At 35.9% G+C, this 16,337-nt stretch overlaps 1 protein-coding gene across 2 annotated transcripts in view; it reads left to right on the top strand.

Moving 5' to 3' along the window:
- Positions 1 to 16,337, top strand: part of SCAMP1 (secretory carrier membrane protein 1) — a 121,422-nt gene that overhangs the window by 62,948 nt on the left and 42,137 nt on the right. For both annotated transcript variants that reach the window (XM_050795702.1, XM_050795704.1), the window contains one exon: positions 1,064 to 1,223. In XM_050795702.1, coding sequence (XP_050651659.1) covers positions 1,064 to 1,223 — 160 coding nt within the window. The remainder of the gene's footprint in view (positions 1 to 1,063; positions 1,224 to 16,337) is intronic.

Below are 16,337 nucleotides of genomic sequence, written 5' to 3'. Positions count from 1 at the left end.
TAAGCTCTAGAGCTTGTTTACCTATCTGGTGGGTTAGGTAAGAGCAAATTTAGGCATCCCAGAATGTGTGTATATCTGTTTTATTAATTTATTTGATTTGTAAAGAAATCTTAAAGTTTGAGATTTAAAAAAACTAGATCCAATACGTTTTCCCAATTGTTAATTGTAATTCAAGAGTTGGCGTATTTTTGTTGATTTGATAATTAACATCTAACATTCTTTTAACTTATGTAAGAATGTACTTACTATAATAAGTTCAGCCTGTGAATAAATTTTTTAAAAATCCTTTGAAACAGTTATTAATTACAGTGGGTCAAAGTAGTTCTTTAGGATCATGGTATAATTAGGTGTTACTCAGATTTTTTTGTTTTTGGTCTGTCAGGGAAAGTAATTATTAACAGCATATGATGAATTTGTCAACATCTATTTGTGTTAACCAAAAGAAAAGCCTGCCACAGTAACTAAAATGCATCATGTAGTGTGGGGGAATGAAGAGGGGACTTAATAAATTTAATCCTCTACCAAAACGCAAGTTTCTTTTCAGGATTTTACAAATGGACAGCTCTATGAAGATGAATGAATAATCGTTATGCATTGACTATACAGTCACTAGAAATTACTACTGTATTAGTATTTTTAGTCCAGTTTTTAGTCTGCAGCGCCATTCTGTAAAGATACAGTTTTTCCTCCTAAGTCCTGCGTCTTTTCCTGGCAGGCACTGCGTTTTTTCTTGGGCTTCAGATCAAGAGACATCGTATGTTTCCTTTTTGGGAAGAAGCCCTTAAGGTAGTGTGCCTCTGGTTTAGCTACGTCATTGTGAGGAGGCGAGGGCCAACAGAATTTTTGCCAAACATTACATGTATTAAGACTTGCTTTCCTGTGTATACTCTGTTTTCAAATCAAATACGTAAGATATAGCAGTGTTTTGAAAAATATAAATGGAAACATGGGGTAGAAGACATTTGCTCTTAGGAAGTATTTTTTTATTTACAGTTTTTTGTTGGATGAGTTCATAAATTGAATGTAAACATTTCTTTTTCTATTTTGTTTTCTGATTCCACAGTCCATGCAGTAACACTGTTTCTAAATATCTTCGGATGCTTGGCTTGGTTTTGTGTTGATTCTGCAAGAGCGGTTGATTTTGGATTGAGTATCCTGTGGTTCTTGCTTTTTACTCCTTGTTCATTCGTCTGTTGGTACAGACCACTTTATGGAGCTTTCAGGTAAAATGTGTGTACTTTAAAATACACTGTTTAAAACCTGTGAAGTAAATAATTCGTAGTACACGTTAAAGGGAAAATTGACGCATTTTCATTAAAAAATTCTTGTATTGTTGTATAACATACATTCAGGAAAGTTCAATATAGCATGCCTGTGTATTTATTGGATTTTGTAAGTCATAAAATTCCATTTTTTTCTCCCATTTGACAAAAAGACCAAACATGAAAATTGATGGGAAAATAAGAACGGTCTTAGAAGTCAGTATTTGTAAAATATTCTCTTCCATATGTTATACTTTAAGGAAAATTTTGCTCTTTGCCCACCCCACCCCCACCTTCAAAATCCCAATTGGTGCTTACAGTTTTAATTTTTAAATTAACCTAGGAAAGGTAAATATACATGCAATATTTAAAACGAGCCATTTGTACCTAACAAATTGGATTATTTTCTTTATAGATTCATTTTAGGTTTTTTCAAAGGCAGCAACATTTCGAAGACCATTTATGCTACTAGGTTAAGTATGATGCTTTACATAGTATATTTTAATCAGTGGTTAGGGTTAACATTTCCTAAGTGCATGTTCTATGGGATATTAATAGGTGCTGGGAAAAAAAAGAGCTCATAAGCTTAGTAAATTTGGAAACAGCTGGATAATATGGTTAAGCAAGTGTCTTCATTTCAGGATTTCTTACACTCTTTAAGTACCTAGTATGATTTGTGCTTTATGACTTGACCATGCAACCATTATTTGTTGAACTCTTGCTTTAAGAAGTATTGGGAAATACTGATGGAAATGATAGTCCTATAAGGGTTCATATATTTAATAGTTTTTAAACTCATTTTTATTTGAGTAAACTCATTTGTGAATAACAAACCCTTTCAACTCTCATGAATAAGGAGTAACATTACTAGGATATATGCTTGTGTTGTTTAAAGATACATTAGGGAAATTAGAGGGCCACATTTAAGTGTTCAATATATTTTTCCATTGCAACCTAAAATCTCTTTAGTTAACCAGAATGTGTAACACACACACACACACACAAACACACACACACACACACACACACACACACAGTTAGAAACCCAGATCTGTAAACAGATGGGGGAAAACCAGAAGAGAACCGGAGATGGGAGAACATTAGGGAATTTGGAGAGAAAAGGTGTCAGACAATGAAGAAGTAAATTATTACTTAGATATGGCATAAAGAGAAGAAATGATGAGAGGAGGAGTGAAGGGAAGAAATGGGAGAAGGGAAAGGAGAAAAGAACCTTTGGATACATTAAAATATGGGAGATTGGTTGCCAAGGAACAGAAAGAGCTTCTCCTGTAGACATGGGTTGCAGAGGAATGAAAGGGACGTATTTACTCCTTGCATGATCTGAGTTATTGCTGTTATTTTCTTCATTATCTAAGCGTGGCTCACAAGGCTTTTTCTATTTATTTTTGACGTCTAACCTCTGCCTAATGACCTCCATCACATTACCAATATGTTACCGATCTGTGATGATGCTGGCTGGTAGGAGTGAGGATATCTTTATGAAACTTTTTTTAAAAAGTGACCTGAGACTAGGGAATTTGGATTTTAAACCTTCTGTGATTTATGTAGCCAAAATAAATGACTAAAAGCCAACTTTCTGCCTTTTATTTCCTGAAGTCACTTGGTATTTTTTGTTTTCCCCCATTTTGGCAGTTGAAATAAAAATACTCGATTGAACATTTTTACTTCTGGCATTATTGATCCCTAGGCTGAGTTCTTGTTGCATCTCAGTCTTTTAGAGTATATAAATATATATTAATAATCTGGTTTTCACTGTGCAGAGTAGAACTGAGAGGAATACTTTTTTTTTTTTTTTTTTTTTTTTGAGACGGAGTTTCGCTCTTGTTGCCCAGGCTGGAGTGCAGTGGCTTGACCTCGGCTCACTGCAACCTTTGCCTCCTGGGTTCAAGCAGTTCTCCTGCCTCAGCCTCCCAGGTAGCTGGGATTACAGGCGTGCACCACCATGCCTGGCTAATTTTGTAATTTTAGTAGAGACGGGGTTTAACCTTTTTGGTCAGGCTGGTCTTGAACTCCTGACCTCAGGTGATCCGCCCACCTCGGCCTCCACCCACATCAGCCCCTGCAAAGTGCTGGGATTACCGACATGAGCCACTGTGCCCAACCCCGAGCGGAATACTTTTTGTGGGGAAAGATGAATTAAAGTATTTATAATCATTAATATACCTTCCTGTTATGTATCTCTGGCATTTCCTTATATCGATATATTTACAGGACTTTGTTCTCCATAAGGTAATCTCATTGTAAAAATCTGAAGGAAAATTATATAGTGAAATTTCAAATGTATGTGTTTTTTAAAGTTAAGTTTATTAGGTATCAGGACATGAAGTTGTCATTTTGTTATTTATGTAGTTTACAAAATTGTAACTTGGGGCTGGGTGTGGTGGCTCATGTCTGTAATCCCAGCACTTTGGGAGGCAGAGGCTGGCGGATCACATGAGGTCAGGCGTTCGAGACCAGCCTGGCCAACATGGCGAAACCCCATCTCTACTAAAAATACAAAAAATTAGCTGAGTGTGATGGCATGTGCCTGTAATCCCAGCTTGAGGCAGGAGAATCCCAGGGAGGCAGAGGTTGCAGTGAGCCAAGATCATGCCACTGCACTCCAGCCTGGGCGACAGAGTGAGATACTGTCTCAAAAAAAAAAAAAAAAAAAAAAAGAAAAACCCAAAAAAAAAAACCCCAACTTGGTCCTGAATTTTGTACTTCCACAAATCACTAGTCTTTGTGCAAATACATCAAAATACTAGGTAATTATTAACAAGGCAGCATTATTGTTGAATGTTGTTGAGTAACTATTAGAAACAGACTGAGAATGAATATTTGCATAGTGCTTGGTGATCCTGGCTTCCCCACTTAAAAAGCTGTGTGGTTCTGAGCACATGCAGTAAAACTCAGAGCCTCAGTTTGTTAGGTTTAAATGAGGGATGTTTGTAGAGTTGAAAGGAGGATTAGAGATAATGTATGCAAGTTTTGCATTATAGATGGTGAATAAATGGTAGTTGTAATTAATTTTTAACTTTTTTTGGACCCTCTTAGATTTTATCATTTACATTTTATGATCTATAAGTGAACTGTGATTTGTTATAGATTATATTTTATAGAGCCATTATTTGTAGCTTTGAAGACAATTTTCAAAATAGTACTTTCTCCCACTTTTTAATTATGATATATTTAACGCATACCAAAGAATACTTGAAACACAAGTTAAAAGGCATAATAATGAGTCATCTACGAACTGTGAGCCCACTGGTCAATTTAAAGAAATGAAACATTATCAATACTGCTGAAGCACTGGTATGTTTCCATTTCCCTGCTCCATAGGTAGTCATTAGGTTGAATTTTGATAATCTTTGTCATTCTCTAGCTATAATTTTAGTTTTATCATATGTGTTTGGACCCCCAAACCTTTTTTTAGCTTGTAGAGAATATTTTTTAAAGTATTTTAATATTTATAAAAGTGATACATCTTTGTATACAGGTTATTTTATATACAGTTTTAAGTAACTGTACAAAGATTTTTTTGGTAAAATAATGACCCCATTTTAATCATTTTCTACCAACAGTTCTTGCCCCTGACTTATGTGGGCATTTACCTTTATATTGTAAATAATGATCATATACTGCCATTCCTTGGTTTTGTTTAAGTAGCCTTATTAGGATATATTGTACATACTATAAAATTCATCCACTCTTATGGAAAAATTAAATGATTTCTTTTTTCTTTTTTTTTTTTTTAACTTTAAGTTCTGGGATACATGTGCAGAACGTGCAGGTCTGTTACGTAGGTGTACATGTGCCATGGTGGTTTGCTGCACCTGTCAACCCATCATTTAGGTTTTAAGCCCCATGCACATTAGGTATTTGTCCTAATGCTCTCCCTCCCCTTGCCCCCCACCCCCTGACAGGCCCTAGTTTGTGATGTTCACCTCCCTGTGTCCATGTCTTCTCATTGTTCAACTCCCATTTACGAGTGAGAACATGAGGTGTTTGGTTTTCTGTTCCTGTGTTAGTCTGCTGAGAATGATGACTTCCAGCTTCATCCATGTCCCTGCGAAGGACATGAACTCATTTCTTTTTTACGGCTGCGTAGTATTCCATGGTATATATGTGCTACGTTTTCTTTATCCAGTCTATCATTGATGGGCATTTGGGTTGGTTCCAAGTTTTTGCTGTTGTGAATAGTGCTGCAGTAAACATATGTTTGTATGTGTCTTTATGGCAGAATGATTTATATTCCTTTGGTTATATACCCAGTAATAGAATTGCTGTTCAAATGGTATTTGTTGTTCTAGATCCTTCAGGAATCACCACACTGTCTTCCACAATGGTTGAATTAATTTACACTCCCACCAACAGTGTTAAAGCGTTCCTATTTCTCCATAGCCTTGCCAGCATCTGTTGTTTCCTGACTTTTTAATAATTACCATTTTAACTGGCATGAGATAGATAGTATCTCATTGTGGTTTTAATTTGCATTTCTCTAATGACCAGTGATGATGGCTTTTTTTCATGTTGGCTGCATAAATTTATTTTGAGAAGTGTCTGTTCATATCCTTCACCCAATTCAGTGATTTTTAAGTACATTAATCGAGTTGCACAGTCATTACTACAATCAGTTTTAGAACTTTTCCATCTTTCCCAAAATTTTCCTGGATTCATTTGCACACAATTCTCATTCCTTCCCCCTAGCTCCAGGAAACCACTGATCTGTTGCCTGTGTCTAAAAATTTCTCTTTTCTGAGCATTTCATGTAAATGGAATCATAGAACAGTCTTGCTGTTTTCTTTTACTTAATGTTTTTGAGGTTTATTTGGGCTGCAAAATGTGTTAGTAATTCATTTCTTTTTAATTGTTAGTTTTCCATTGTATTGCTACATTACATTTTATTTATGCATTCACCAGTTAATGGACATTTGGGTTTTTTCAACTTTTGGGTTTTTGGATAATACCATGAATATGCATGTGTCTTAGTTCATTTATGTTGCTCCAAAGGAACACCTGAGGCTGGGTAATTTAGAGATTTGCTTGGCTTATGGTTCTGCAGAGTGTACAAGAACCATGGCCCCAGCATTTGCTTCTAGTGAGGCCCTCAGATTGTTTCTCCTTGTGGTAGAAAGCAAACGGGAGCAGATGTGAGCAGAGATCACATGGCGAGAAAGAAGAACCCAGTTGGGGGAGAGGTGCCAGCCTCTTTTTAATAGCCAGCTCTTTTGGAAACTAGTAGAGAACTTAATCCTTATCGTGAGGACTGCACCAGGCCATTCATGAGGGATCTACCCTCATAACACAAACACCTCCTGCTAGGCCCCACTTCCAACATTGGGGATCAGATTTCAGTGTGAGGTTTGGGGGGTCAAATATCCAAGCTGTAACAGCATGTACAAGTCTGTCTATGGTCAGATATTCATTTCTCTTGATTATATTTTTAAGAGTTACCATAACAATATTCCTAGAAGTAGCCTTACTGGGATGAAACTTTTTTTTTTTTAAACATGTCTAAATTTTTAAGAAACTGCCAAGCTGTTTTCTAAAGTGGCTGTGCCATTTCACATTCCCATCAGCATTTCTAAAGTGGCTGTGCCATTTCACATTCCCATCAACAATGTCTGAAGGTTCTAGTTTCTCTGTATCCTCACTAACACTCATCTTTTGTCTTTTGATTATTGCCATTTTAGTGGGTATGTAGTAGTAGTATCTTATTGTGGCTTTAATTTGCATTTCCCTAGTTACTGATGAAGTTTGAGCACCTTTTTATTTGCTTATTAGACACATGTGTCTTTTTTGGTGAAATGTTTGTTCAAGTTATCTATTTTAAAAATTTGGTTGTTGACTTCTTACTACTAAGTTTATTTTTAAAATATATTTTGTTGTAAGAGTTCTGTATTGGAGATAGAAGTTGTTTTGTTTTCTTGCTTAACAATTTGCAGATATTTTATCCCAGTGTGTGGCTTCTTAGTGGTGCCTTAAGCACAAAAACATTCAATTTTAAGGGTCTGATATATTAATTTTTTTGGTCTTGTCCTGTTACTATCATGTCTAAGATCCTTTTGCATAACCCATGGCCATAAAGATTTTCTCTTATATTTTCTTCTAGATGTTTGTGGTTTATCTCTTGTGTTTAGGTGTGTAATACATTTTGAATTAATGTTTGTTTATTGTATATGATTATTGATCTTTATTTTGTGTGAAGGTCTAAATGCATCTTTTTGCTATGGGTATCCAAATATTCCTCCACTATTTGTTAAAAAGACTATATTTTGTAAATTATCTTTTTGTACTTTTGTTGAAAAATCACTTGGCCATATATGGGTAGGTCTATTTTTATACTTTTCCCATTGAATTCTTTGGACACTTTTCTTGCAAAGCTATTGACCAGTGATGTAGAATTTATTTTTGGACTCAATTCTGATATGTTGAACTATATACCTGTCTTTATACCAATATGCCTTTCTTGACTAATGTTGCTTTATAATGAATCAGTCTTTTGACTGTCTTCTTTTTCAGAATTGTTTTGGCTATTCAGAGTCCTTTGCATTTTATTTAGATTTTGGACTCAGCCTGTTTCTACAAAAAATAAAAAATTAAAATAAAACCCTGCTGTGATTTTGATAAGGATTGCGTTAACATTGTAAGCCTGTTTGGGGAGAATAACAGCATTGATTTTGTGAATATGGATTTTTCTCCATTTATTTAGATTTTTATAATTTCTCTCAGCCATGTTCTTCAGTTTTAATTGCACAAATCTTACACTTCTGTTATTAAATTTGTTACTCAGTATTTTATCCTTTTTATGTTATTTTAGGTGGAATTATTTTAATTTCCTCTTTGGATTGTTTGTTGCTCGTAGTTAGAAATAAAGTTGTCTTTCATATATTGATCTTGTATCATTCTACCTTGGTAACCTCCTTCACTAATTCTAGTAGCTTGTGTGTGTACACGTGCTGGTGCACATGCATGCTCAGGTTCCTTGGGATTCCATATACATTATGACAATGTCTTCTGCAAATAAAAATGTTTGCTTGTTCCTTCCAAAGTAGTTATCTTTAAACAATCCACCTTCATTTTTCCTCCTTTTGCTTTATTAAACTGGCTACAGCTTCTAGGATAGTGAGAATAGAAGTACAAAGAGTAACATCCATGCCTTATTCCCAATTTTAAGAGAAAGCATTCACCATTAAGGATGATATTGACTGTAGGGTTTTTTTTTGTAGATACCCTTTGTTGATCTGAGGAACTTCTCTTCTGTTTCCAGTTTGTTGAGAGGTTTTTTTTTTTTTTTTTTTTTTTTAAATCATGAATAGTGTTGGATTTTTCCAGATGCTTTTCTGTTGCCATGATCTCTGGAGATAATCATGTGATCTTTGTCCTCTTACTCTGTTAATATGGTGAGTTACATTGATTGACTTTTGTAAACCAACCCTGCATTTCTGGCATACTTTCCACTTGGTCATTTTGAGTTCCTTCTGGGAGTTGCAGTGAGGGTGCCAATTTTTATGATTTGCCCTACCTTGGTTGAAATACGTTGCCGAGAGAGTTGTGGGGAATGAGAGCAGTTCTAATCAAGAATGCCACAGACTCATGCTGTTCTTACCAGAGTTCAGTAGTTTCCATGAATAGATGTTTCTCAGTTTGTTATGTTGTCTGCCTTTGGTCAGAATACTGAAATGGTTGTTTGAGTTTGATCCATATTTTTTGAGAAGCGGATTTGTTGACTTCCTCATTCTGTCATGCTGGAAGTGAATTTCCATTTCTTGATTTTTAAGTTTTAGTTGTCTTCTACTCATTTGCTGCTATGGAGAATAAAGCTTCAGCTTTTCTAAAGCTTGTGTTGTCCCTTTTCCCCAACACACATACTTCCTTTCTCCCCACAGTCCTTCTGTTACATGTAACAATGATTTTAGGTTAGACTAGTATTTGAAGTTCTTTATTTATTACTATGTAAATAGTATTTACAGCTACACTTTCTAGTATATTGTGATTATTTTTTTTGTACAGTTGTATTGCTACAGTAGATAATTGCCTTATTTACTCTGTTGCTTCATTTTACACACATACACACTCCTTCCTTCCCTTCTGATTCTTTCCATATTTTCTGGCAAAATTGAAAAACTTTGGTTCATCCTTTCTGTTTATATAACCAGAAAAAGAGATTTTTTTTTCCCCAAAGCAAAATCTCAAACTCTTCATGAGGAAAGGTAATATTCTTTCTATAACTACCAGAAGAAGCTAGTGCTTATCAGATTCTCTTACATGTACATATAATATATACTGCTTTAGAGTCTACAAATCATGTTCAGTACTTTGTATTATTTAATCTTTACGGTCTTTTGGGCAAATTATTAGGAACTGAGGTTTTAACCCAGATCTTCAGACTAGAAGCTTAGGATGTTATGTTCTTTTCTACTTTATTATATTTACATTATCATTTAGTTTGCAGTGAATCCAGGTACATCAGTGATTTCCACACAATAAGTTAACTTACTCTGGAATATTTACTAACAGTGTTTGTTTCTTGACTAGCTCTGTAACCAATGTAGTTAGTATTTGTTATAAAGTTCTCTGCCCACTGAGTGTTGAGAATGTGGAGAAGATAAATAGCTTGTTAACTTTGTATGCAGCTTATTTCCTAATACTTTTTCTAAGGACTCTTGGGGCCTTCCTTTCAGAGAGCTTAAGTTCCTCCCTTTTCTAACAGCATACCGTGTGAAGCAGATTTCTTCATTTTCAACCAGAACAACGTATTGTATAACAGATTGAGTGCAGATACAGATTTAAGAAACCATATAGATATAACGTTGCTAGAAATTTTAAAACTCTGAAATTAACACTCCTGCATGCACTTGAAAGAATATATAACCTGCCATTATTGGGTAAAATGTTCTAAAATGCTTCAAAATGTTCAAAATGTTTTTGTACTTTTTTTTTTTTTTTTTTTTTTTTTACCATTTTGTAAAATGTTCAAAATGCTTTTGCAGACCGAACTATAGGTTGCCAACCAAAAAATCTATTTTATATATGAAGTTGACGTCTATATATTAAGTTGACAGTCTCTTTTAATTAATGTGCTTATGCCATTTATATTTAATATAATTACTGATCTCCTTGGATTAAAATCTGTCATTTTACCATCTATTTTCTGTTTATTACAACTATTCTTTGTTTCTTTTCCTTTCTTTTTGCCTTTTTTTTTGGATCAGTTGAGTATCTGTTAATGACTCTGTCTTCTCCCCTATTTCATCGTTATTTATATCTCTTAAAAATGTTTTTTAGTGATGCCCTAGTTTTTACAATATATGTCTCTAATTAATCATAGTCTGTATTCAAATAATATTACTCTGCTTCATGTGTTCTGTAAAGACCTCCCAGCAGAGTACTCTCAGTTCCCCCCTCCCAACCTTAATACAATTTTTTTTTTCTTTTTAAATTTTTTTATTTTTAATTTTGGTGAGTACATAGCAAGTATATATATTTATTGGGTACATGAGATACTTTGACACAGGCATGCAAGGTGTAATAATCACATCATGGAAAATGGGATATTCATCCCCTCAAGCATGTATCCTTTGTGTTACAAAAAATCCAATTATACTGTTTTAGTTATTTTAAAACACATAACTAAATTGTTATTGACTATAGTTGCCCTGTTGTGCTATCAGATTCTAATTTTTTTCTATTTTTTAACCTGTTAACCATCCCCACTTCTCTCCAACCCCGCTGCTACCCTTCCAGCGTCTAGCAACCATCCTTCTATTCTCTATCTCCAGGAGTTTAATTGTTTTGATTTTTAGCTGTCACAAATAAGCGAGAACATGCAAAGTTTGCCTTTCGGTGCCAGACTTACTTCACTTAACATAATGACCTCTAGTGCCATCCATGTTATTGCAAATGACTGAATCTTATTCTTTTTCATGCCTGAATAGTACTCCATTGTGTATGTGTACCACATTTTTTTTTTTCTTTATCCATTCTTCTGTTGATGCACACTAGGATTGCTTCCAAATCTGGGCTATTGTCCACAGGGCTGCAACAAACATGGGAATCTCTTTGATACACTGATTTTCTTTCTTTTTCTTTTTTCTTCTTATACCTCTTTGCCATTTATATGTCTTCTTTTTTTTATTATTATTATTATACGTTAAGTTCTAGGGTACATGTGCATAACGTGCAGGTTTGTTATATATGTATACTTGTGCCATGTTGGTGTGCTGCACCCATCAACTCGTCATTTACATCAGGTATAACTCCCAATGCAATCCCTCCCCCCTCCCCCCTCCCCATGATAGGCCCCGGTGTGTGATGTTCCCCTTCCCGAGTCCAAGTGATCTAATTGTTCATTTCCCACCTATGAGTGAGAACATGTGGTGTTTGGTTTTCTGTTCTTGCAATAGTTTGCTGAGAATGATGGTTTCCAGCTGCATCCATGTCCCTACAAAGGACACAAACTCATCCTTTTTTTATGGCTGCATAGTATTCCATGGTGTATATGTGCCACATTTTCTTAATCCAGTCTGTCACTGATGGACATTTGGGTTGATTCCAAGTCTTTGCTATTGTGAATAGTGCCACAATGAACATACATGTGCAGATGTCTTTATAGCAGCATAATTTATAATCCTTTGGGTATATATCCAGTAATGGGATGGCTAGGTCATATGGTACTTCTAGTTCTAGATCCTTGAGGAATCGCCATACTGTTTTCCATAATGGTTGAACTAGTTTACAATCCCACCAACAGTGTAAAAGTGTTCCTATTTCTCCACATCCTCTCCAGCATCTGTTGTTTCCTGACTTTTTAATGATCGCCATTCTAACTGGTGTGAGATGGTATCTCATTGTGGTTTTGATTTGCATTACTCTGATGGCCAGTGATGATGAGCATTTTTTCATGTGTCTGTTGGCTGTATGAATGTCTTCTTTTGAAAAATGTCTGTTCATATCCTTTGCCCACTTTTTGATGGGGTTGTTTGTTTTTTTCTTGTAAATTTGTTTGAGTTCTTTGTAGATTCTGGATATTAGCCCTTTGTCAGATGAGTAGATTGCAAAAATATTCTCCCATTCTGTAGGTTGCCTGTTCACTCTGATGGTAGTTTCTTTTGCTGTGCAGAAGTTCTTTAGTTTAATTAGATCCCATTTGTCAATTTTGGCTTTTGTTGCCGTTGCTTTTGGTGTTTTAGACATGAAGTCCTTGCCCATGCCTATGTCCTGAATGGTATTACCTAGGTTTTCTTCTAGAGTTTTTATGGTTTTAGGTCTAATATTTCAGTCTCTAATCCATCTTGAATTAATTTTCGTATAAGGAGTAAGGAAAGGATCCAGTTTCAGCTTTCTACTTATGGCTACCCAATTTTCCCAGCACAATTTATTAAATAGAGAATCCTTTCCCCACTTCTTGTTTTTGTCAGGTTTGTCAAAGATCAGATGGCTGTAGATGTGTGGTATTATTTCTGAGGACTCTGTTCTGTTCCATTGGTCTATATCTCTGTTTTGGTACCAGTACCATGCTGTTTTGGTTACTGTAGCCTTGTAGTACAGTTTGAAGTCAGGTAGCGTGATGCCTCCAGCTTTGTTCTTTTGACTTAGGATTGTCTTGGCAGTGCGGGTTCTTTTTTGGTTCCATATGAACTTTAAAGCAGTTTTTTCCAATTCTGTGAAGAGAGTCATTGGTAGCTTGATGGGGATGGCATTGAATCTATAAATTACCTTGGGCAGTATGGCCATTTTCACGATATTGATTCTTCCTATCCATGAGCATGGTATGTTCTTCCATTTGTTTGTGTCCTCTTTTATTTCACTGAGCAGTGGTTTGTAGTTCTCCTTGAAGAGGTCTTTTACATCCCTTGTTAAGTTGGATTCCTAGGAATTTTATTCTCTTTGAAGCAATTGTGAATGGAAGTTCTTTCATGATTTGGCTCTCTGTTTGTCTGTTACTGGTGTATAAGAATGCTTGTGATTTTTGCACATTAATTTTGTATCCTGAGACTTTGCTGAAGTTTCTTATCAGTTTAAGGAGATTTTGGGCTGAGACAATGGGGTTTTCTAAATATACAATCATGTCATCTGCAAAGAGGGACAATTTGACTTCTTCTTTTCCTAACTGAATACCCTTGATTTCTTTCTCTTGCCTGATTGTCCTGGCCAGAACTTCCAACACTATGTTGAACAGGAGTGGTGACAGAGGGCATCCCTGTCTTGTGCCAGTTTTCAAAGGGAATTTTTCCAGTTTTTGCCCATTTAGTATGATATTGGCTGTGGGTTTGTCATAAATAGCTCTTATTATTTTGAGATATGTTCCATCAATACCAAATTTATTGAGCGTTTTTAGCATGAAGTGCTGTTGAACTTTGTCAAAGGCCTTTTCTGCATCTATTGAGATAATCATGTCGTTTTTGTCTTTGATTCTGTTTATATGCTGGATTACGTTTATTGATTTGTGTATGTTGAACCAGCCTTGCATCCCAGGGATGAATCCAACTTGATCATGGTGAATAAGCTTTTTGATGTGCTGCTGGATCTGGTTTGCCAGTATTTTATTGAGGATTTTTGCATCGATGCTCATCAGGGATATTGGTCTAAAATTCTCTTTTTTTGTTGTGTCTCTGCCAGGCTTTGGTATCAGGATGATGTTGGCCTCATAAAATGAGTTAGGGAGGATTCCCTCTTTTTCTATTGATTGGAATAGTTTCAGAAGGAATGGTACCAGCTCCTCCTTGTACCTCTGGTAGAATTCAGCTGTGAATCCATCTGGTCCTGGACTTTTTTTGGTTGGTAGGCTATTAATTATTGCCTCAATTTCAGAGCCTGCTATTGGTCTATTCAGGGATTCAGCTTCTTCCTGGTTTAGTCTTGGGAGAGTGTAAGTGTCCAGGAAATTAGCCATTTCTTCTAGATTTTCTAGTTTATTTGCGTAGAGGTGTTTATAGTATTCTCTGATGGTAGTTTGTATTTCTGTGAGGTCGGTGCTGATATCCCCTTTATCATTTTTTATTGCGTCTATTTGATTCTTCTCTTTTCTTCTTTATTAGTCTTGCTAGCGGTCTATCAATTTTGTTGATCTTTTCAAAAAACCAACTCCTGGATTCATTGATTTTTTGGAGGGTTTTTTGTGTCTCTATCTCCTTCAGTTCTGCTCTGATCTTAGTTATTTCTTGCCGTCTGCTAGCTTTTGAATGTGTTTGCTCTTGCTTCTCTAGTTCTTTTAATTGTGATTTTAGAGTGTCAATTTTAGATCTTTCCAGCTTTCTCTAGTGGGCATTTAGTTCTGTAAATTTCCCTCTACACACTGCTTTAAATGTGTCCCAGAGATTCTGGTATGTTGTATCTTTGTTCTCATTGGTTTCAAAGAACATCTTTATTTCTGCCTTCATTTCATTATGTACCCAGTAGTCATTCAGGAGCAGGTTATTCAGTTTCCATGTAGTTGAGCGGTTTTGATTGAGTTTTTTAGTCCTGAGTTCTAGTTTGATTGCACTGTGGTCTGAGAGATACTTTGTTATAATTTCTGTTCTTGTACATTTGCTGAGGAGTGCTTTACTTCCAATTATGTGGTCAATTTTGGAATAAGTGTGATGTGGTGCTGAGAAGAATGTATATTCTATTGATTTGGGGTGGAGAGTTCTGTAGATGTCTATTAGGTCTGCTTGCTGCAGAGATGAGTTCAATTCCTGGATATCCTTGTTAACTTTCTGTCTCGTTGATCTGTCTAATGTTGACAGTGGAGTGTTGAAGTCTCCCATTATTATTGTATGGGAGTCTAAGTCTCTTTGTAAGTCTCTAAGGACTTGCTTGATGAATCTGGGTGCTCCTGTATTGGGTGCATATATATTTAGGATAGTTAGCTTTTCCTGTTGAATTGATCCCTTTACCATTATGTAATGGCCTTCTTTGTCTCTTTTGATCTTTGATGGTTTAAAGTCTGTTTTATCAGAAACTAGTATTGCAACCCCTGGGTTTTTTTGTTCTCCATTTGCTTGGTAGATCTTCCTCCATCCCTTTATTTTGAGCCTATGTATGTCTCTGCATGTGAGATGGGTCTTCTGAATACAGCAAACTGAAGGGTCTTGACTCTTTATCCAGTTTGCCAGTCTATGTCTTTTAATTGGAGCATTTAGTCCATTGACATTTAAGGTTAATATTGTTATGTGTGAACTTGATCCTGCCATTAGGATATTAGCTGGTTATTTTGCTCCTTAGTTTATGCAGTTTCTTCCTAGCCTCGATGGTCTTTACATTTTGGCATGTTTTTGCAGTGGCTGGTACTGGTTGTTCCTTTCCATGTTTAGTGCTTCCTTCAGGGTCTCTTGTAAGGCAGGCCTGGTGGTGACAAAATCTCTAAGCATTTGCTTATCTGTAAAGGATTTTATTTCTCCTTCACTTATGAAACTTAGTTTGGCTGGATATGAAATTCTGGGTTTAAAATTCTTTTCCTTAAGAATGTTGAATATTGGCCCCCACTCTCTTCTGGCTTGTAGAGTTTCTGCCGAGAGATCTGCTGTTAGTCTGATGGGCTTCCCTTTGTGTGTAACCCGACCTTTCTCTCCGGCTGCCCTTGAGATTTTTTCCTTCATTTCAACTTTGGTGAATCTGGCAGTTAGGTGTCTTGGAGTTGCTCTTCTCGAGGAGGATCCTTGTGGCGTTCTCTGTATTTCCTGAATTTGAATGTTGGCCTGCCCTACTAGGTTGGGGAAATTCTCCTAGATGATATCCTGAAGAGTGTTTTCCAGCTTGGTTCCATTTTCCCCCTCACTTTCAGGCACCCCAATCAGATGTAGATTTGGTCTTTTTACATAATCCCATACTTCTTGCAGGCTTTGTTCGTTTCTTTTTAGATTTCTCTTCTCGCTTCATTTCATTCATTTGATCCTCAATCGCTGATACTCTTTCTTCCAGTTGATCGAGTCGGTTACTGAGGCTTGTGCATTTGTCACGTATTTCTTGTGTCATGGTTTTCATCTCTGTCAGTTCGTTTATGGCCTTCTCTGCGTTAATTATTCTAGTTATCAATTCTCCACTCTTTTTTCAAGATTTTTAGTTTCTTTGCGCTGGGTACATAATTCC

The sequence above is a fragment of the Macaca thibetana genome, chromosome 6 (genome assembly GCF_024542745.1).
Source record: "Macaca thibetana thibetana isolate TM-01 chromosome 6, ASM2454274v1, whole genome shotgun sequence".
In the NCBI taxonomy this organism is placed as follows: Eukaryota; Metazoa; Chordata; class Mammalia; order Primates; family Cercopithecidae; genus Macaca; species Macaca thibetana.
The sequence above is the reverse complement of the archived record's forward strand: the minus strand, read 5'-3'. Positions and strand labels throughout refer to the sequence as shown.